This window comes from Apodemus sylvaticus, chromosome 16, assembly GCF_947179515.1.
Source record: "Apodemus sylvaticus chromosome 16, mApoSyl1.1, whole genome shotgun sequence".
NCBI classification, from domain to species: Eukaryota; Metazoa; Chordata; class Mammalia; order Rodentia; family Muridae; genus Apodemus; species Apodemus sylvaticus.
Window position 1 is genome coordinate 59,986,182 of NC_067487.1, and position 23,318 is coordinate 60,009,499.

Sequence of the window (23,318 nt, forward strand, 5' to 3'; positions counted from 1 at the left end):
ATTCATTTCTCCGCCTCAGGAGCTGCAATAGGGAGTGGGGATGTAGGTCAATGAGAGACCCTAGATCTGTTCCCAGAACAGCAAGAAAGTCTCTCATACCGCAAGATTTTCAGCTCTTAGAAGGTGGAGGGTTGCTAGTTCAAGATCACCTTTGGCTGCATGAGACCTTTTCTCAAAAGAAAGTGAGAGAAGCTAGAGAGAGGATTCAGTGGTTAAGAACATTGGTTATTTGGGAGGACCCGGGTTCGATTCCTATCACACACACATCAAGTGGCCTACAACTACCCGTAACTCCAGTTCTCGAGGGAAACTGATGCCCTCTGGTCTCTGCAGCCACCTGCATTAGCATGGTTCACATATCCCACCCTGCAGAGCATACCCATCCTCCAAACCCTTACTGGAGTGTAATAATAGGGACAATAACAGCACCCAGGCAGGACGACTACTGACATCATTTGTTTAGGCCAGAGCTTTTCCGGCTTCGGGGCCACTCTAAAAATATAGCTGGGTCGATCTCAAGGCACCATGCATACTATGTAAGCCTTCTACCACTGAGCCACATCTCCATATATTCCCTACCCAAAGGCGATTCGATTGCGTGTGTTGGTGAAAGTCTTAGCAAGAGGAACAGAATCAATTCTGAGAAACCTCGGAAAGGAACGCAGTACGGTTACCACGGCAACCTGCCGCGGGGTGGGGAGGGAGAAGCCAAAGATGTGAGCGGAAGGGGCGGGACGAAGGGGACAGGCACTTCCGGGAGTCAATTTCCTGGCGCGAAGAACTTCTAGGTTCTTTTCTGTGGAGATCAAACCTGCGGCTTCTGCAATGGAGCAGCCGCAGGAGAGGCCTGCGGCCGGGGCTGAGGCCTGCGGGGAGGAGCGGGGTGTGTCGCCGGCCGCGGAGGAGCGCATGGAGGAACGCATCAGCCTGCTGCTCAGGTGCTCCCGGCGGGCATCCGCCCTCGTTCTGGAGGCCCAGGGTTCAAATTCAGTCTCCCTGGCTGGTTTAAGGCTCCGAGCCTTGGGGCACCACCAGTTTAACCGCTTTAGACGGGTCAGTGGGGAAGAGAGCCGCGAAGGATCCCCCCGCGCAGGGAGGCTAGCGGGCTGAGTGGGACGTTCTGCGCAAGTGCGTGGCGCAGGCTTGCGACCTGTCCTCCGTCCTGTCCTGCCACTGTGGTCCCTGCTGTCTGAGCAGTACGCCAAGCAAGTTCCAGGACGGAGGGGGAGCACAGCCCGCCTTTAGGACTAGGATCCTTCGCTGTCCAGACGCTCCGTTTGTTTATTGTTCTACTAGGGCAGTGATGCTCTCCAGACAGCAGTTTTTAGGGAAAATTTGGTGTTAAGGAACTTTAGTCTAAGACCTGGACCAAGTCTGCCCTACTGCCTGTGATGAACTCTTCAAGCTAAGAAAAGCAGCGTCTGGTGTATGCATAGCAAGTGCCACACGGCTCAGTTACAGCATCGTTTCTCCGTATTTAAATAGGGATAAGAGCCAAAAATATTTTGTAATACATGAAATCCAAATGTTCGTGTTCATAAAGCTTATTAGGACACAGTTTTCTGCTACGGGGCAGAGTTAAATTGTTAAAACAGACTATATGACTTCCAAATCCTAAATTATTTACTCTCTGGTTCTTTACAGAAAACAAAAGCAAAAACAGGTTTTTTGCAGACCTTTAAGACTCATAACAAAGAGACTTGTTTTCAGTTTTTGAGCCAGGGTCTTGTTGTGTGACACTGGCAGGCTATAACTACGTATGTCAGGCTAATGTTGAACTCCTGCCTTTGCAGGATCATGCCCAGACACACACAGACATGTCTATCATGACAACTTCATCCCATTTCAGCCGAAGAACAAACTATTTTTTGAGTGTATCAATACTCTCAATTCTACCATAATCTGCAGTAACTTGTCAGTGATAGGGATTGTTTTTGGCAATAGTAATGATTGAACCTAGGGCTCAAGCATCTTAGGCAAGCACTCTAAGACTGAGTGATTCTTGACACAGCATCTAGCAGCCCTTTTTGACTTTTTGTTGTTGTTGTTTTTGAGACAGGGTTTCTTTATATAGTCCTAACTGTCCTGGAACTCACTCTGTAGACCAGAACTCAGAAATCCACCTGCCTCTGCCTCCCGAGTGCTGGGATTAAAGGTGTGTGCCACCACTGCCTGGACCTTTTTGACTATTTATTTTGAGCTTGAATTTGATAAGTTGCCAAGACTGATTTTGAACACTGTGAAGTTACTGGCAGGCCTTTACACTGACCCTCCCATCCTCCTGCCTCAGTGACTTTCCAAGTGACCAGGATAGCTAGCTCGTGCCTGGTGTTATTGTTTGCACTTGGAATTGTGTCATTAAAATAAATTGATAGCCAGACAGTGGTGGTGTACTCCTTTAATCCCAGCACTTAGGAAGGCAGAGGCAGGAGGATCTTTGAATTCAGGGACAGCCTGGTCAGGAGGACCAACAGAGCCAACCAACCTGGACCCCTAGTGGCTCCCAGAGACTGAATCACCAACCAAAGAGTGAGCACAGGCTAGACCTAGGCTCCCTGCACATATGTAGCAGATGAGCAGCTGGGTCTTCATTCGGGTCCCCCAAACAAGTGGAGCAGGGGCTGTCCCCTGAGCCTGTTGCCTACCTGTCAGGGCTACATAGTGAAACCCTATGTTAAAAAAAGAAAGAACTTGATGTAGTGTAAGCTTTCATAATCTGTCAGGTTTTTCTTAGCTGTTAATATGGGTCTCCAAAGACAAACTCTCAGGACCATGTAACTGGCACTAGAAGCACATACCATCGTTCCCAATTTCTTTTTATTTATTTTATGTTTGATTTTGGATTAGGACTAATAGAACCGAAGGAAAAAACTACTAAATATTAATTACTTAGCCATCCACAGATTATTATTTTTGTATTTTCTGAAATGTTTTTTAATATTTTATCATTTTTAATTTTTTAAAATGTATGTTTGAAGCTGGGTAGGGAAGGTGCATGCCTTTAACCCCAGCAGTCAGGAGGCAGGGGTAGAGAGATATATCTCTGAGTTTGAGGCCAACCTGGTCTACAGAGTGAGTTCCAGACCAGCCAGGGCTACGCAGAGAAACCCTATCTCAAATAAAACCAAGTATTTTCATTATTCTTGGTGTGTGTGTGTGTGTGTGTGTGTGTGTGTGTGTGTGTGTAGCTATGTACATGCACGGGTATATCCTTGGAGGCCAGAGATGAAACATTCCTCCTGGAGCTAGAGTTACAGGTGATTGTGAAGAGCCCAGTCTTGGTGCTGGGAACCAGACTCGGGCCCTCTTACAAGAGCAGTACACACGTAGTGGCACAGCCAGCTTTCCAGCCCCTCCTGAAACAGTCTGTGTAAAGCTGGTAGAGTCTGGGGTGTCATCACTGCGGGCTGCCGACCTGTGGAAGTCTTTATTAACCACCATCTGGCCTGGCTGATGAATGTGTAAGGATTCCATCTTAACGTTTTCTCCAAGGTGCTGTTTCCCCACAGTCTTCCATTTTGTGTCTTTCTCTTGTCAACTTGGAAGGGATACGTGAGAAGCCCTTGAAGCCATTTCTTTTATTGTGTGTTGGTTATACCTACCATTCTCAGGTTCCTATCTGTCCTCCTTTCCCATTTCAGGCTGAGAGAACAGACAAAGCAACAGCTCTTAGAATATAAGTCCATGATCGAGGCAAGTAAGTCACTTCATTTTCAAAGAAGCTTTGCGGGTTTCCTGATGAATGCCATTTGTTTTAAAATTGTATTTATTTGTATTTTATATGTACGTGTTTTGCCTACTGTATGCCTACTTGTGAAGCCAAAGAGTATATTGGATCCCCAGGTTGTGAGCTATCATCCGGGTGATCTCTACAATCGCTAACCACTGAGCTATCTACAGCCCCCAGAGGAATGGTTATCTTAGTTAGTGTTTTACTGCTGTGAACAGACACCATGGCCACTGCAAGTCTTATAAAGGAGAACATATATTTGGGGCTGGCTTACAGGTTCAGAGGTTCAGTCCATTATCATCAAGGCAGGAAGCATGGCAGCATCTGGGCAGACATGGTGCAGGAGGCACTGAGAGTTCTGCATCTTCATCTGAAGGCTGCTAATGGAAGACTGGCTTCCAGGCAGCTAGGATGGGGGTCTTAAGCCCACAGTGACACACCTACTCAACAGGGCCACACCTTTTAATAGTGCCACTCCCAGGGTTGAGCGTATACAAACCACAATGGTATTCTTTTTGGGGGGTAGGGGGCATTGAAACAGGGTTTCTCTGTGTAGCCCTGGCTGTCCTGGAACTCACTCTATAGACCAGGTTGGCCTCAAACTCAGAAATCTGCCTGCCTCTGTCTCTGCCTCCCAAGTGCTGGGATTAAAGGCGGGGGCCACCACTGCCGGCCACAGTGGTCTTCTTGGGAAAGAAAATCAGCTTTACAAGAAGTGGTTTTTCTCAGGCATGGTGTCTCATGCCTTTCATTCCAGCATCGGGAGGCGAGAGAGCCCACTCTCCATTAAGTTTGAGGTCAACCTGATGTCCACGTTGAGTTCAAGCTAGCCAGAACTACACAGCGAGGCCCCATCAGTTGTTTCTGTGCGTTCTGTGTACCAAAACAAGTAAAAAGAGAGACGTGCAAGAATTATGAAGTGTGATAGGGCGGCAACAAGGCTGCTCAGCCATTCCGGTGAGTGCCTGTCAGCCTGATGCCCTCAGTTCCAGGCCCAGCGCCCACTGACTACAGGACAGAACTAGCCTGGACAGTTGTTCTGTGACGGCCACATGTGCTTCCTGATGCGAGCGCACGCACACAGAATATCTATTTAATAAAAGTGTTACTGACTTAAAAACTTTTTACTTGCAGATGAAGGAAAAACTCCAGAACTGATCATGCAAGAAAAAGAGATTGAAGTGTATGTCCTATTTTAATCTTTTATCTGTGGCTTTTACTAAGATCTAGTCATGTTTTCCATGTTCCAGGGCTGTCTTTCTTTTCCTTTATGATTCTAGATAAGTAAGTCAGGCCTAAGTTGGGAGCTTGGTGATGCACAGTGGAGCATTTGGCACTGGGGAGTGTGTGTGGGGGGGGGAGTGGCTGCCTCTGCTGTCTGCTATGTCCTGCATGGTCTAGATGCTTAGGGAAGAAAGAACCGCAGCTTAGTTCACCAGCTGTGCGGACAGGCTCCTGTGCGAGCCTGTGGGCTGTAGTTTTCTTCTGTCCAAATAAAGGTGTTAAACTTCCTCCCCAAGGGTTACTTTGTATACAGTTCAGTAACCACTTTGACATTGCTGAAATTCATTCGTGTTTCTTTAATAGTAAAATTGAAGACCTGGAGAATGAAATTGAAGATGTAAAAACTAATTTTGAAATGAAAAGCCTTGCACTGAACAGGTAATCCTTGCTTTCTACAGAAGTGAAGGGTTAGGGGATAGCTGCGAACGGTGCGGCCAGGGAAGGTGGGGCTGGAGGGTCTGAACGCAGCCGGTCAGATGATGGTTAGAAGCCAAGCATAGGGACAAAGGTCTCCGACCCCAGCACGCAAGAGGCTGCAGCTGGAGAGCCATGAGTTCAAAGCCAGCCTCAGTTACGGGGACCACCTGTGATTAAATGGGGGCAGGGAGCTGAGTGTAGTTGGTAGGGCATATCGGTTTTTTTGTTTTTTGTTTTTTTTTTTTGTTTTTTTTTTTTTTTTTGAGACAGGGTTTCTCTGTGTAGCCCTGGCTGTCCTGGAACTCACTCTGTAGACCAGGCTGGCCTCGAACTCAGAAATCCACCTGCCTCTGCCTCTCAAGTGGTGGGATTAAAGGCATGTGCCACCACCGCCTGGCTCAGTAAGGCATAACTTTAATCCCAGCACTCTGAGTACAGAGGTAGGTGGATCTTTTTGAGTTCAAGGTCAGCCTGGTCTACATAGCAAGTTCCAGGACAGCCATGTCTAAATAGTGAGACCCTGTCTCCAAAGAGGAGGGGCAAGGAAAGAAAAGAAGGAGGGACAAGAAGAGATGGTCAGGTAATGGTACAGAAACTGTGAGAAGGTGCATTATTCATTAGCATCTTCCTTTGAAGAAGGTCTGTAAGATGGGTGCTGAGGGCTCTTCCTGAAGTTCATGGACATGTTTCAAACACATTGGCATTAAAGCGCTACACAGATAAGTTTGTTTCAGTAACTGTTAATACTTAGAATTGTCATAAAGTTGGTTTGGTTTGACATGGTGGTTTTTCTAGGCCCAGACTGGCCTAGAAATTGGTATGTAGTTCAGATTGACCTAAAGCTCCTGTCTCAGCCCCCCAGCTTCTGGGATGATGGGAGAAGGCACTTCCCTTCTTATGAAGTTTCAATAGGTTTTTCATTACTGGCTTTGCATTTGGGTTTTGGTTTTTGTTATGTTTTGTGTTGTATTTTGTTTAGAGATAAGTGCCTAGGCCTGAAAGTCATGAACTTGCTTTCTCCTCCCAAGTTCTGGGATTATAAGGCATATTGATCATGTCTAGATCTACAATGGTATTTTTAGGTGTACTGTGTGACTATAAATACAATATCATAAGCTGGTACTCATGCACTGTATCGGAATTTTCTTCAATGACAGGCTGCATATATGAAAGTGGTGCATAGAATCATGTCACTCAGACACTTTGGCCATTGTACTTTGCATGCCCGCTACAGTATTCTCACAGTGACCAAACTATAGATGATGCATGTCTTAGAGTGCGTCTCTATGATGAATGATGCTCATTAACAGACAAAATGACTAGTTACAGGCTTGTGATTTAATATCCTCATGTGAATGACTATTAGAATGACTACTTTGTGGGTTTGACCTTTCCAGACTACCTTAAGTTCTAAATTTAACTTTTATTCATTTCAAAAGCAGCTAAAGCAGGCTGGGGAGATGATCTGGCAGGTAAAGGAACTTGCTGACAAGTTTGATCCCTGGAACCAACATGATTGACAGAACCAGCTCCCACAGGTTGTTCTGGGACCTCTCTACCTGTGTACTCTGCCATGGGCACGTACACACATATACACATATACACATGTACACACGTGTATATACACACACGCACATATATACATATGTACACACATGCATATACATACATATACACTCACAAGCATATACACATAATATATACACATTATATACACACATAAAAGAACAAAATAATTATAGCTATTTTAACTAGTTATGTAGAGAGGAAAGCAAGAAATAACTCTGCTACCACGGCAGACTTAACTGTCCAATTCAGGTTGGCCTCCAGCTCTAGGTCCTCCTGCCTCAGACTCCTGAAGGGTAGGAACTATAGGCATAGACCCACTGTGCCTGCCCGTTCCTTGTGTGTTTGTTAGAGACAGAGCCCAGTGCCGGTGCAGCCTATACAGCCCCTGCCTGTGCATGCATAAAGAAGTAGAGGCAGGAGGACAGGAATTCAGGGTCATCCTCAGCTACAAAAGAATTTGAGGCTAGCCCAGGCTATATGACATCTTCTAGAACCTTATGGACAAAGACTGTAACTTTCCATCTGTATCCCTTAGCATCCTCAGCAGGCCCATTCTGACATCTGTAAGGCCTCGCTGCTTCCCCAACTCTGCCGCAGTGAACAGCTGAGGACAGATTCCAGTTCACGCCTCAGCCTGGCTACACACACACACACACACACACACACACAGCCACAGCCTCTTCCCTTTGTTGTTCTTCCTTCTTCCCTTGTTTACTTTAGAAAGTTCCCTGGGGTTGGAGTGATCTCTGGCTGAGAGCACGGGCGACCGCTCTTGCAGAGGAACTGAGTTCACATCCCCATCTGGGAGCTCACTGCTGCCTGTGACTCCAGCTCCAGCAGGTCTTACATCCCATTGTCCTCCTTACTCATGTGCAGACATATACATGGATATAAAAATAAATAATAATAAAAGAACTTTTAAAAAGTGTATTTCTCATACCATCCTGTTTTTTAAACACTATGTTTTGCGTATATCTGAAGGGAAGTGAATCTTGTTATATGTAGAAAACACTTTAATGCTTTATAAATGTTATTTGTTCTGTATTATACAAGCTTTTTCCTGTAAGACACCATTTTCTTTTTTGTTATTTAATATTTTCTTTCTTTCTTTAGGATGAAACTTTCAGCTACACTTCAAAACCACCTGGAGAGCGTGGGCCCTGAGAGTGGGTATGACTGTTTATCTCCTGGATTTGAAAAAGTAGGGACAGTAGGGGAGTATGCAGACTGATGTCAGACTGTGGCCCCTTTAAAGCATGTGCATGGCCCAGGGACGGTGGCGCACGCCTTTATCCCAGCACTGGGAGGCAGAGGCCGGTGGATCTCTGTGACTTTGAGGCTAGACTGGACTCCATTAGGGAAACCCTGTCTCAAAAAAATAAAAGCAAACATTTTTAAGCATTTATTCACTTTATGTAGAGGTGGATGAACTCCTGCAATGAAATACATTCATTTTATGCAGGAGTCATTTCTGTACCTTATTTGGGTCCCAGGGATGGACCTGGGTCATTAGGCTTGGCAGCACACACCTTTAATTCCTCAGCCTTCTCACAAATCCTTCAAGCCGTTTTGTGGTGAGGCTGGAGAGATGGCTCAGCAGTTAAGATCACTGCTGCTTTTCCAGAGGATCTGGGTTCAATTCCCAGCACCCACTGGTTGCTTACAACTGTCTGTAACACCTATTTCAGGGGATCTGATGTTCTTTCCTAGCCTCTACACACATTTGATGCATTTATGTGCAGGCAAGTAAAACACCCGTACAAATAAAATATTTTTTTAAATGCAGTTTTATGTTAAAGGAGCAAAATTCAAGATAGATTTTTTTTTTCCTTTCAAAAGCCTACAGCACCCGGTATTCCCAGGTGGTCTTCCCTCCGAGTACTAACCAGGCCCAACCCTGCCTAGCTTCCAAGATCGGGCACATTCAGGGCGGTACCCAGCCCCAGGATTTATTAGTTTTTATTATTACTTTGCATTGATGGGTATTCATGGGCATGATGCTCGTCTACCACAACTCCCTGGAACTGTGGTTACAACTCCATTGTTGTGAGCTATCATTTAGGTACTGGGGCTTCTGCAAGGGCCATGAGCGCTCCTACCCACTGAGCTGTCTCTGGAGTCTCAAGATTTTTGGGTTGTTTGTTTTTAGGGGGGGGGGTGGGATTTGGTTTTTTTGAGACAGGGTTTCTCTGTATAGCTTTGGCTGACCTGGGACTTACTCTGTAGACCAGGCTGGCCTTGAACTCAGAAATCCGCCTGCCTCTACCTCCCAGGGTCAAGATTTCTTATTTTGAGCTAAAGTACAGAAGTTGTTTCTTTGCTTGCTTTGCAGTGTGCTCACTGATGACATGAAGCACGTAATAAAGCTACAGAAGTCAATAATGAAGTTACAGGAGGTAAGCTGGCACATTGGCTGCTCGTGCGGTCCTGCTGTCATCTTGCCAGGAACTGTTGCACAGAACTGAGATGATCGGTGGGACTGGGTGACTGCAAATCGAACTCCGAAGTTGTTTTGTCGTAGAGCTTATTTTTCACTAAGGTTACAAATTACCAACATAATTTAAGTAACTATCTCCTTCCTTTGGCTTTGTGGAAGTAGAGGAATTGAGAAGCCAGCTAGCTCTAGACCAGGTGGTGCTGCATGTGTGCACCTGTGGTCCTAGCACTCGGGAGGTGGAGACGGGAACCCGAGTTCAGTCGGTCTTGGATCCAAAGTGAGTTGATGCTAGCCTGGGCTACTTAAGACACCACCCTAAGACAGCTGGGTGTGGTGGGACACGCCTTGGCCTTTAATCCCAGCGTGCAGAATTCATGGCCAGCTACATGGCAGACTTTTCAAAATAAAAGCCACACAAACCAAAACAAAGATAAGGGAAATTGGAGCCTAAGAAAATTTGACTATGTGAAACTCAGTGATATAAGTATTGTAAATTTACCATTGAGCAGCATACTTTAATCTACATTTTAATAACAGGAGTCTTCAGAACTGGAGAAAAAGCTGCTTGATGTCAGAAAGAAGAGACTGCGTATGTAGAATATGTTTATGTTTTTCTTATATATATGTGTGTGTGTGTGTGTGTGTGTGTGTGTGTGTGCAGTGCCACCCCCACCCCTCAGATCCCTGAAACAGTCATTATATACAGGACAGGAATTTTATGTTCAGTAGTTTGGAGGCCACCAGCTGACTCTAGACTGTGATTAAATGTATAGTTTGTCTAATTTATTATAGATTGGAGGCCTTACAAATTTCCTAAATCAAGGATTCTAGATAAATCATTTTACTTGTAAATTATGAAAACTGTGTAGATACATACTGCCCTTCTAAAGGGAACTACAAGGATATATCTATGTGGGAAACAGATACCTAATAACAAAGATACTTGGATTGGAAAAGTAGGTGTCATGCCAGGCAGTAGTGACACACACCTTTGACCCAGTGCTCAGGAGACAGGGGCAGGCAGATGTCCTAGTGTGAAGCCAACCTGGTTTACAGAGCAAGTCCCAAGACAGCCAGGGCTACACAAAAGAAACAAAAAGAAAGCACATATCCCCCAAGGGATATTCTTCCAGTGAATGTAAAACTGAAAATGGCTAAACATTTATAAGAACCAAGGCCTGAGGATGTCACTCAGTTAGTTGAGTTTTCCCAACAAGCAAGAAGCTGTAAGTTTGGACTGCACGTTCTGATACACGTGTAATCTCAACACTTGAGAGACAGACCCGAGGATCACGGGATTTTTGTAATGTGTGTGATTGCTCTGCTGCATGTGCACCCGTGTGCCAGGAGAGGTGGACGTCGTCTCATTACACATGGTGTGAGCTATCAAGTGGGTGCTGGGAATTGAACTCAGGACCTCTGGAAGATCAATCAGTGCACTAATAAGCCATCTCTCTAGCCCTCAGGATCAGGAATTTAAGGCTAACTTGAGCTATATAAGACTCTGTCTCAAAAAAAAAAAAAAAAGAAAAGAAAAGAAAAATAAAATAAATAACTTCTTGACTAGAATAACCAGGAAATACTCTATTTTATTATCTTTCATGAATGGTCCCTATTTGTAAAGTTGCAAATGTCTTTAGGCAGGTAAGTCTGAGCCTCAGGCCAGCCAGGGCTACTTAGAGAGATCCTGTCTTTAAAGGAAAAAAAAAAACCCAAAAGCCACGTATGTAATGTATGCATGTATATATGTATGTATCATAGTTTTGTTTTTAACCTAATAGAACTAAAACAAGCTTCAAGAGGTAAGCTTTTAGAAATACAAACTGAGAAGACCAAACAGAAAGAGGATGTGGACAAGATGGAGAATTCTGAAATGATAAAGGCCATGAAAAACAATCTACAAATGGAGATGAAGATTACTACAGTTATTCAACATGCCTTCCAGGTAACACTTTTATATGTTAGAATAGAGGTTGCTGGACATGGCAGCACATACTTAGAATCAGAACACTTGGGAGAGAAAGACAGAGGATCAGGAGTTCAAGGCCAGCCTGAGCTATATGAGGCCCTGCCTCAATAAAACAGACACGGCTGGAGAGTTGGTTGGTTGGTTAGGCACGCTGGTTACTCCTCCAGAGGACGCGGGTTCAGTGCTCAGTACCTACACTGCAGCTCACAACTGTGTGTGTGTGTAACTGCCGTCCTTTGGGATCTGATCTCTTCTGGTTTCCCATGGCAAGAAGCCCAGTGAGCAGATGTGCATGTAGATGTTTAAAATATTAACTAATTAATTTTAAAAAGACAGAAAATTTAAAAAGTGAAGATCCAGGTGGGCGGTGGTGGTGCACGCCTTTAATCCCAGCACTTGGGAGGCAGAGGCAGGTGGATTTCTGAGTTCAAGGTCAGCCTGGTCTACAGAGTGAGTTCCAGGACAGCCAAGGCTATACAGAGAAACCCTGTCTCGAAAAGAACAAATCCAAAAAACAAAAAAACAAAACAAAACAAAAAAATAAAGTGAACATCCACCCCCCCCCACCCCCAGGGTTTCTCTGTATAGTCCATGATGGCCTTAACTGACAGAGATCCTCCTGCCTCAGCCTCCTGAGTGCTGCAGTTAAATGCATGTGCACCACTGCCCAGCAAGTGTCCCTTCTGTAGACCAATATTTTTAATACTTTTGTACATAACAGCATAATGCTTATTCTCTAAAATTTGTCTAAATATTATAGTAAGTAATTTACTATCTTTGAGCCATGTTTATCAAAACGTGACCAAAATTTTCTCTAATCTTGATCCTCATGGTCTTTTTGTCGTCCACTCATTGTCTGCCACAGAAAGTCTTTCCACTGTTTCAGAGGCTTAAACTTTGACAAATAGATTCTTCTTTTCATCTCTTTTGAAAATAAATATTGGCTCAATGGTTAGGAGCTCTGATTGCTCTTCTAGAGGGCCCAGGTTCAATCCCCAGCACTGACTGGCGGCTTACCACTGTCTGTAACTCCAGTTCAGGAAAACCCAACACACCCACCCAGATTTATATGCAGGCAAAATACCTATGCACATGAAATTACAAAAAGAAAACGTATTAGTTATGGTTAAGTTACTGCTTCACCATAGACAGATGAGCGTGCACAGAAGCCCTGCAGAGCCAGCCCTGCCCTCAGGCAGCAGTGCTTTCCTGTAGTCTGGAGTGGCAGCACAGCTATGCTTAGTGAATAAAACCTATCGGGGAGTCCATAGGTGAACACTGGAAACATCACTCAGCGTCATGGGAGTCCTGGCTGCTGCCCTTGGGTGGTGGGAAATTGAGACTGGAGCACTCTTGTTCTGGTGATCCTAGTGCCGCAGACCAGTAGGCGCTCACTAAGTATTAGATGATATCAGACAAGCAGCTGGGGACAGGGCTCAGTTGTAGCGTTCACATGGCAGGCACAAAGCCCCGGCTGCGATCCGCAGCCCACGTGAACTGTACAATGGCAGGCCCTTGTCATCGTAGGATTGAATAAGTGGAGGCAGGAAAATCTGAAGTTCAAGTCTATCCTCAGCTGCAGAGTTGATGCACAGCACGCACAACTAGGTTCAGGGCCAGCCTAGGCTACACAGAAACTGTCCAGGAAAAAAAAGTCAGGAAAGGATTTGTTAAAATCTTGTTCAATTAAGTACTTAGAATTCTTTTTAATTACAGGGCCTTATTTTGGGGAGTAAAACCAACTGGGCAGAGGATCCTGCCCTCAGAGAGACTGTGCTACAGCTGGAGAGGAATCTCACCACGCTATAAGAATTCTGCCTTGGCAGTTTAAAATCGATTTGGTGGCCAATCTTTCATTTAAATAGCAGAGTTCCTGGGAAATGTAAACAGTGTTTTTGGAACCATTCCGCTGCTTCAATTTGGGGATTTTGAGTGGATGATATGACATGGAATCTTGTGCTTTAAATGTGCTCATTAAAGTGACTGGCATACTCTTCAGGAGTCTGAACGTCACAGCCCCGGAAAGAAGACCCTGGTCCGCCACCACAGGACATGCGCACCTTTGCTGACGTCTTCCTGTGAGCCCTTTCGAGATGTGCACTGGTTTGTCAGCCAAAAATTAGAAAAGTGTCCAACGTGTAAAGTTGTGTTTGTGAAATAAGGTTGTGACTTTTCTCCTTCTCTATTTAACGTGCATTTTACTTTTATAAGTTAAGGAATAAAGAGAATAAACATTACTGTCTTATTACCTAAAAAATAAAACTTGCAGGACTGGAGAGATGGCTCAGTGGCTATGACTGCTCTTCCAGAGGACGCAGGTTCAGTTCCCAGGATCCACATGTCTGCTCACAACCGTCTATAACTCCAAGCCCTGGGAACCTGACACCCTCTTCTAGCCACAGCCAGGCACCAGGCTGCGTGTGGAGCACATGCATGCATGCATGCAAAACACACATACATATAAAAAACAAATCTCACAAAATTAAAAATTCCCCTCCAAACACTACTCACAAGATATCCAAAACCAGAACATGGAGTCTACAAAAGGGAAGGACCCCAGTCTCAGTGGCTCGTGACAGACGTGTGTCTGTCAGACTCGTGATAGACGTGTGTATTTCAGCCTTCATCAGCTCATCTGGTCACTTAGGACTTGACTGAGAGAACAGCTAGAACCTGGAGAATGCCATGCAGGGGCTTCAGGACCAAGGCCAGTGACAAGAGCTAAAGGCCACCACACAAACACTGCGCAAGCGAACGCAGAGCTGCTTAGGAGAGGTGGGCCAAGCACCGGTCATAGAAACAGACTTCGTGTGTGTGTATATATATATATGTATATATATGTATATATATGTATTATATATATATATAATTATATGAAAATAATCTATTTTGAATAAAAAAAAACTGCCCTGGTTGGGACAGTCCTAACATGACAATACACACACAGTAAATGATCAGTATCGTTTTGTATTACAAAATACAATGTTGGGGCGGGGGAGTTGTTTGTTTTGTTTTGTTTTAGATAGTGGTGTTTTTTTAAAAAGGTGCAACTAAACACATACACACACATACTTCAAAACTAACTATACCCAAAGACTATATTTGTTGTCTCTATAATCGTTTCTAACTGTTTTTAATCATACTAAGTACAACACTTCAAGTAGTTCTGCAAAGTAACCAGAACTCTTTTCTCATACCAACTCCAAGGTCGCATGGCTTCCGGTACTGCCCTCAGCTCAGCTCCTTCAGTGGAGGGACTGAGTCTTCACTGAAGGGATTGAGCTCAAGGTTGTGCTTGAGTCTAAGGATACAGAGGGCTCCGAATCTGAAACCTCTATTGTCTCCAGCTTTGATACGAGGCTGAACACACAGCCCAGTACCAAGCCACTCAAGCTGACCCACATCTCCACAGGCAGAATCTTATTGAGGTGTGATGTGTTAGGCATGAGTGAGTGGTTGATTAACTACATGATACAAAGTCAACCTCCGTGCTGGCTGATACATGATTCAAAAGACCAGGTTGGCTGGCCTTTCTACTGTGGCTAAATCCCACCTCAACACTCAGTCATAGCCAGTCCCTCCCCAAACAAAGACATTTTTACCATGTAATGCACAGATCAGGGCTTCTTGAATTTTTCCCACTTATAGCCCCTTTCTGCACAATTTTATTCAACCTTAACTTTTAAGTGTATATAATTCTTTGGTACACATAAAATTTTACTAGTTATTAGAGATCAAGGAAAATTTGCATATCAATAAATGATGAGCTTATTTAGTTTTAGAGAAAGAATTAAATCCTGGCTGAATATTGGAGTACCTTTCCTGTTTTTCTGAGTTTATTTTAGTTTTATAATTATTAATTCTGAGAGCACTGCCCCATATAAACACATCAGTTCCTAATCCCAAACCAAATGATCTTTCTAGCACTAGGTGGCAGAGGCAAGCAAATCTCTGTGGGTTCAAGGCCAGGCTGGTCCACAGAGCAAGTTCAAGACAGCCAGGGCTACGCATAGAAATCACTTTGGAAAAAAAAAAATGAGGCCGGGTGGTGGTGGCACACGCCTTTAATCCCAGCACTTGGGAGGCAGAGGCAGGCAGATTTCTGAGTTCAAGGCCAGCCTGGTCTACAGAGTGAGTTCCAGGACAGCCAGGGCTACACAGAGAAACCCTGTCTGGGGGGGTGGGGGAGAGGGAAAGGTGTTTTGGGTATGTGTATAATGAGTTGGTATATTCCTTGTGTATGCAACAGGTTACAGAGCCCAAACGAGGGTCAGGTCTCCGGAACTGTCGTTTCTGACAGCTGTGAGCTGTCCTCTGTGACAGCAGCCTGTGTGCTCTTAACTACCGAGACATCTCTCTAGCCCCAGAAAATGGACTTTTTCTATAGTAGAGGAATTCTAAGTTTCTGAAGCATGGAAGGAAAATGGGCTTTTTTCTTTTAAATGTTTGTTAAGGGGCAGTTCTCTGAGTTTGAGGCCGACCTGGTCTACATATCCAGGTGACAGGCCAGACAATTGGGGTTACATAGTGAGTCCCTCTCTCAAAAATAATAAGGGGCTGGAGAGATGACTCCGTGGTTAAGAGCACTGTCTGCTCTTCCAGAGGTCCTGAGTTCAATTTTCAGCATGGCTCACAACCATCTGTAGCAATTGCTTTTGGGAGAGCCCCATTCCAATTGTTCCGGACCCACATGAAGACCAAGCTGCACATCTGCTACATATGTGCAGGAGGCCTAGGTCCAGCCTGTGTGTGTTCTTTGGTTGGTGGTTCAGACTCTGAGAGCCCCAAGGGTCTAGGTTGGTTGACTCTGTTGGTCTCTCTGTGGAGTTCTATCCCTTTTGCGGTCCTCAGTCTCCCCATAACAGTCCTCAAACTCTATGCACTGTATGACTGTAGATGTCTGCATCTGTCTGAGTCAGCTGCTGGGTGGAGCTTCAGAATGAGAAACTTACAGCATAGTTTTTATTTAGGAAACTTGCAGTCTATCTGTACACAAACTAAAGACAACTTAGACTAAGGGCTTAGGCTCCTGGCAGCTTTCACTGGAAGAACTTGTTTACCTGGCTTCAGAACTCATGCATTGCATCCCTGAATGTAGAGCAGACACGAACACGCCAACTGCTAACACTTCCAGCACGGTTATTGAACATGTTTATTCTCTAGGATAAGGGGTGTAGTTTAAGTGTATGTAAAGGAACTAGTGGCCAGTTCATACACAAGGATGATGGGAGAATGCCCACTAAAAAACAAGCCACAGATCAAAACAGGATCAAGAGCAGAGCAGGCAGTCTGATGGAGGAGGGCGGCTAGGGAGGACAGACTGATGGAGTAGGGCAGCCAGTGCTAGCCGTGGTGGGTAAGCAGCTAGTACTAGCAGGACACAAAACTTGGCACGCTTCCCTCCATAGTACCTCCTCCATCCCCGATACCACACACTGTTAACCCTGTTAGCCTGGGGAACTTGCAGCTTAAAGCCAGCCACCTCCATAGTAGCATTTTAAAATGTCATACTACTCAACACCAGTTGTGACTTTTATCAATGAATATTAATTTTCAAGTAAAAAAAGAAAAAGACAGAATGAAGTTAAGAGACCTATAGTAGCTGGGCGGTTGTGGCACACGCCTGTAATCCCAGCACTCTGGGAGGCAGAGGCAGGCAGGCGATTTCTGAGTTTGAGGCCAGCCTGGTCTACAGAGTGAGTTCCAGGACAGCCAGGGCTACAAAGAGAAACCCTGTCTCGTAAAAACCAAAAATCAAAGAGAGAGAGAGAGAGAGAGACCTACAGTAGGTGGGTAGGAAAGACCAAGGACCACATTCACATTCAGGGCAAAATAAAATGCCAATTCAAAGATTCTAAAGAATATTCAAGTGACATCTGTTACGCAAAGTCAGGGCCTTGCTTGGATGGGGAAACCATGATTTATGTGTCAAAACAAACACAGTGCTTGCTGCACAGGAGATTAAAGCCAGCTTACTCTAAGCCAAATGAGTGGCCATGGCCACTGACCGGGATGACCTGTGACACGTTCTACCGAGATGGTGGTACATGAACTTCTGGAGTCACAGAGCAAAGGACACCATAAATCAATGCCATTCCCAGACACCTTAGGCGGGATGTCAGGGGGCTGGCAGCTAAGAGGAAGAGTCTGCAGTCACAGTTTGAGTGTGAAATGTATTTATTCAGACATTTGACCTCCAGCTGATGGCGCTATTTTGGAGAGCTGTGGAATTTCAATATATTTATTTTTAATTTAATATGTATGTTTTGCCTGCATGTATGTGTCATCAAAGTTCAGAAGATGTCATCGGAACCCTTGGAACTGGAGTTAGGAATGACTGTGAACTACCGTGGTGGTGCTGGGAAATTAACCCAAGTCCTCTGCAATAGCAGCCAGTGCTCATAACCACTGAGCCATCTCTCCCGCCCAAGTTGCAGCATTTTTCAGGAGATGGAGCTTCATGGAGGACCTGAATCATGGGACCAGACTTGAGGTTTTATAGTCTGCTCCTACTTCCTGCGGGTTCTCTAACAGGCCCCCCCAGACCCAAGCACCCTGCAGATGACATGTTACCAAATGCCTTACATTCTCGCTGCCTTCCTTGTGAGCATCAACTATATTCCCTCAAACAAACCCTTCCTCTCTTCAATTCCTTCTTGTCAGGTAGTTGGTCAGAGCAAAAGAAGAGTCACTAATGCAAGTGCCTTCTGATGACATGTAACTTTGGGGTTGGACATAGGTAGTGATCCAATAATTTAATTAAAGCATCCCAAAGACTGTATCTAGTAGTTAAAAACATGTTATTTCAGATAAAAAAAAGGATGATAATGGCTGTTAAGAGGACTGTCTTAGTTAGGGTTTACTGCTGTGAACAGACACCATAACCAAGGCAAGTCATAAAAACATTTAATTGTGGCTGACTTATAAGTTCAGAGGTTCAGTCTATTATATCCAGGCAGGCATGGTGTAGGAGGAGCTGAGAGTTCTATATCTTGTTCAGAAGGCAAACAGGAGAAGATTGGTTTCCAGGGAACTAGGATGAGGGTCTTAAAGTTCACACCCACAGTAACACACTTTCTCCAACAAGGCCACACCTACTTCAACAGGGTCACACCCCTTAATAGTGCCACTCCCTGGACCTAGCGTATTCAAACCATCACAAGGACTAAAGATAGCCTCGGATAATTTTAGCTCTTGGTCTACAGCATTCCAACTCTTCATACACTACGGAGACTCTGATCAACCAGGCTGCAGCGGAAACTCCAGTTCATACCCGATACAGGACATCTAGGTGGATGCTTCCAGTTCAAGGATCTGACTTCTCAGATCTGAACTCTTAGACAAAGAGCTGCTATCCCTTTAAAAGCCAGTGTCCCTTCCTTTTGGCACACAGCTGGCCAGAGGTCACTTAATCAGACGTGCCAGCCAACCCTGTGGCCAGTCTGATAACAAGACTTCTGTTGCACCCTGGACCAGATGTTCTCTAAGGAGCTGACATACACAGGCAGAAGATAGGTGAAGCCTACAGATTTTAAGGATGTTTTATTTAGAGAAGCCGTGTCATGGGATTGTATTAAAAGGTGGTTTGTGTGGGTACCTGCCTCAAAAAACAAGATTTAACATTGTGCTAATGACACTAAGGTTTGGTGCATATTTACTGATACAGTGGCCTCTAGAAGTCCAAAGAAATTATCCAACACTGAACTAAAAAAAAAAAAGCACCTGGATTGTTGTAGCCAAGTGTGGAAGAAGGGATTGAAAAGCCTAGAGCATCGGTTCTCCATCCATGGGCCACATGACCCTTTCACAGGGGTGCATATCAGATATTCTGCATATCATATATTTACACTATGATTCATAATACTAGCAAAGTTATGAAGTAGAAACAAAAGTAGTTTAGGGTTGGGGGTCACCACAACATGAGGAACTGTATTAAAGGGTTGCAACACCGGGTGCTGGTGGCGCATGCCTGTAATCCCAGCACTCTGAGAAGCAGCCGATTTCTCAGTTTGAGGCCAGCCTGGTCTACAGAGTGACAGCCAGGACTATACAGAGAAACCCTGTCTCGGAAAAAAAAAAAAAATCAAAAAATCCAAAAAACCAAAAAAAAAAAAAAAAAAAAAAAAACCCAACAACAACAACAACAAAAAAGGGTTGCAACAACATCAGGAAGGTTGAGAACCATTGGTCTAGAGAATGCTAGGGGTGCACATTGGTTGATAGTGTGCCCACCAAACACGCACAAGGCCCTGCAACCAGTCCCTAACACCATGTAAACCAGGCTTGATGGTGCATACCTATAATCCCAGCGCTCAAGGGGAACAGATGGGAGGCTCAGAAGACCAAAACCATGCTCACTCACCTTTATTGCAAGTTTGAGACCAACCTAGGTAGGGTATAAGACATCCTGTCTTTAAAACAAAAAACAAAAACTGGGAGAGCTGAGAGAGGTAGTTGAGTTGAGTTGAGTTTGAGCATGACTGCTCTTCTAGATGGCCTGAGTTTGATTTCCAGCACATAGCCATGTGTAACTTCAATTCCAGGAGGGTCTGATACCCTCTTCTCACCTCCGTGGCACCAGGCACAAAAGTAGATCACAGATCTAACAGGCACCCCAGACCCTAGCACAGTTTTCGCCATGGCGGGAGTGCCATTCAGCCTTGGAACCCAGAGGGAAGGCAGCAACACCTGCGGAAGGAAAACAAACACCTAATCCATCAACGTCCATAGGTTCTGGATGACCCTGAGTCAACCTGGCTTTGGTTGCTTTGCTTCTGTAGTTCCTCTTGAAACTGCTCTTGTTAACTGAGGTGTGTCAACCCAGGATATGTTTTTGTTTGTTTGGTTGGTTTTTGCTTAAAAGCTTATCCTGAGGAAGGGTTAGGAGTGCACAGGTTCAAAAAAACATAGTATGGTAGCTAGCTAGCTAATAGACTTTTGTTTATGTTTTGTTTTGGTTTTTTGTTTGTTTTTTCAAAACAGGGTTTCTCTGTGTAGCCCTGGCTCTCCTGGAACTCATTCTGTAGACCAGGTTGGCCTCAAACTCAGAAATCCACTTGCCTCTGCCACCCAAGTGCTGGGATTAAAGGCATGCACCACCACCACCACCCTAGTAAAGACTTTCTATTGACTTGAACTAGTGTCTGACTAGTTGTCTCTGGCAGATACCTCACAACACAGACATTCATGTAGGGAAAACACTAATATTCAATTTTTTAGTGTTTCAGAAGTTCAAGGAAATGGGTCTACTGGAGAGAATATGCTTTATTTAGTTGTTTGAGATGGGTGTAATGACAATTCTGGAATTTTCATTTCCTTAAAAATAAAGAAATAGCCGGGCGGTGGTGGTGCATGCCCGTAAGCACAGGCAGGTGGATTTCTGAGTTCGAGGCCAGCCTGGTCTACAGAGTTCCAGGACAGTCAGGGCTATACAGAGAAACCCTGTCTCGAAAAAAAAACCAAATCCAAAAAACCAAAAAAAAAAAAAAAAACCAACCCCAGAAATATTAGAAGAATGTTGTTCCGATTTTCCATGTCCAATCATATTAGGGCAGGAGAAGGCCTGTGGTTGGACAGGAGAGGGGAGGTGGAGCTAGGAGCAGGGAAATCTCAGAGGCCCCAGGAGGAGAAAAAAAAAAGGAACTTGGATGGGCTTGGATGTGGACCTGTATGACATCTACTAGCCAAAATAGCTAAGTTTTTATAAGGTTAGAAATATTGGGATAAGCCGGGCGATGGTGGTGCACGTGTGTAATCCCAGCACTTGGGAGGCAGAGGCAGGCGGATTTCTGAGTTCGAGGCCAGCCTGGTCTACAGAGTGAGTTCCAGGACAGCCAGGGTTATACAGAGAAACCCTGTCTCAAAAAACCAAATCAGAAAAAAAATATATATTGGGATAAAGCTTTTATCATTATCAAATGGCTCTTAAATTGTTGTATTGGCATCTTGTAAACTGTGATTATAATATAAATAAATCTAATTGGCTAACTAAGCATTAAGAGTCACATTTCTACCTGGTAAATGGGAGATGAGTTAAACGGGAGATGAGCTGGCAGACCGTGGGATATGTGGGTGTTGTGTGGAAACGAGGTGAACTGGTGGACCCCTGCCAGAGAGTTGGCCAAGTGGGGCCAGAGAGATGGCCGCAGAACTGTGCCAGGGAGCCGGGGTGGGATGGGGGGTGGGGTCACTCGGAGCAGGACCCTGCCAGGACATAGTGTTGTAAACCACCAGTGCGGATACCAGAGCGGGACTGTGGTCTGGCAGGGCAGGAGAGATGGTGGGTCGACTTTTTTAATATTTCCCACAACAGAATGTGTGTTTTGTTTTAGTCTTAGGTATAGCAAAGATCAGCTACCACAGTGTGCAGCTTTTTTTTTTCTGGTACAATTCCTGTGTACCCTTGACTGGCCTAGAACTCACTGTGTAGATCAGGGTGGGCTCAAACTTAGATCCAACAACCTAAAGACATGCCCCACCAAGCCAGCAAGGCTATGTATGCATTTTATTTCCTCAGAAAGCAATCGCAGTACTTATGAGACTGATGACACCCTAAGGTCTAAATTAGCATAAACTACACAGCAAGACCTTGGAAGGACCAGAAGGAAGGGCGGGAACAGGAGCTGCGAAAAGGCGGGAGTCACTGCGCCAAGAAATAAACCCACGATGTGGTACAACACATAATGTAAGCACCCGGAAAGATGGAAACCAGGGGAAGGGCAGCACCCCAGGAACTCCAGACGCAGGCGACACGGGATCCTAGACCTACGGGCCTGTGAGCCGCAGCTTTAGGCACTGCATCTGCTAGGAGGGTAGTGCTTTGCCCCATGTCCCCCGCCTCTGCCCTGGACAGGCCTGGTCTCCCTTGACTACGGTTCTGCTCCCCACAGGGATGAGCCACAGGAAAGTGAAACACACAGACTGCGTATTCCCGTTCCTTTAGGGCCTGCAGACCTCATCATCACCGTCCCTGCTGAGGTGGACCGCTCTCCACCCAGGTGAGAAACCAAAGAGCTCTGAAATAAAGGGCTCACTGAACTATACAGAATTAGGCAGAGATGAAGGGTCAGCTGTGACACAAATGCCCACGGCCAGCAGCAGCCCAGCCAGACAACACACAGGAAAATGTCTACCGGGCAGAAGGGGCCGTGGTGTTCCCTAACATTTCATCGAAAGGAAACAGCAAATGTTCATTTTGGCTCAAATTGGCTATACAGAAGACAGGCAGGACAGTGACCAAGGCACTGTTGACGGTTAGCCTCCAGAGCAAAGCACAGCTCTCACTCCAAGGAGAAGCAACCATGGCCACAGAACACCAGTTTGGGTTGCCCTGGATAATGTGCTCTGTGGTGGAGGAGTCACATGAACTTCTATAGTCCCAGGGCAAAAAGAAAGTCAGAAAAATGTTTGTCAAATACAGTGGTGGGAACGTCAAGCAGGTTGTTCCAACAAAGGGGAAAAGGCTTTGTTGCAATGTCTCGTGGCATTCTTAGTCCTGGTGGAAACTACTCTGCGCTAAGCTACTGCATTCCTGGAGTCTTCTCTCAAGGTCACAAATGTTTCCTCAGATACAGAGGTTGGTAATGTTATGCAGGAGGTTAGCTCTGGGAAGGACTGACTGACAGGACAGACAGACACAGAGAGACAGACAGACAGGCAGGCAGACACACACACACACACACACACACCACACCACACACACACACACCACACCACACACACACAATGGGTGGGTCAGCTAAAGGCCCTGAAACATGGCTCAGAGATAATGGTGGTGGTTTGCTGGTGGTAAAGATAGAAAGATAGTGACCCGTCAAGGCCAGATAGGCCAGCTCAGGCTAAAAATTAAGCTGTCAGGTCCAGGCTAGCGAGGCAAGACTTTAAGCAACTCTAAGGTCTCCTATGTGCAGAGA

General features: G+C 45.2%; 1 protein-coding gene across 1 annotated transcript; it reads left to right on the forward strand.

The window, feature by feature from the left end:
* The first annotated feature begins 746 nt into the window (after nt 1–746).
* On the forward strand, nt 747–13,643 carry Cenph (centromere protein H). The gene is made up of 9 exons (XM_052159985.1): nt 747–938; nt 3,642–3,697; nt 4,865–4,913; nt 5,318–5,392; nt 8,114–8,170; nt 9,333–9,396; nt 9,975–10,026; nt 11,219–11,382; nt 13,123–13,643. The coding sequence occupies exons 1-9, from the start codon at nt 826–828 to the stop codon at nt 13,213–13,215; spliced, it is 723 nt and encodes a 240-aa protein (XP_052015945.1). The 5' UTR covers nt 747–825; the 3' UTR covers nt 13,216–13,643.
* The last annotated feature ends 9,675 nt before the right edge of the window (nt 13,644–23,318 follow it).

What these genes read in the sequence shown, in the direction of transcription:
- Cenph (XM_052159985.1), top strand. Translation starts at nt 826, where the DNA reads ATGGAGCAGCCGCAGGAGAGGCCTGCGGCCGGGGCTGAGGCCTGCGGG. An exon ending in TAAGTCCATGATCGAGGCAA is followed by an intron (nt 3,698 to 4,864) that starts GTAAGTCACTTC and finishes TTTTACTTGCAG; the next exon opens with ATGAAGGAAAAACTCCAGAA. An exon ending in CAATAATGAAGTTACAGGAG is followed by an intron (nt 9,397 to 9,974) that starts GTAAGCTGGCAC and finishes TTTTAATAACAG; the next exon opens with GAGTCTTCAGAACTGGAGAA.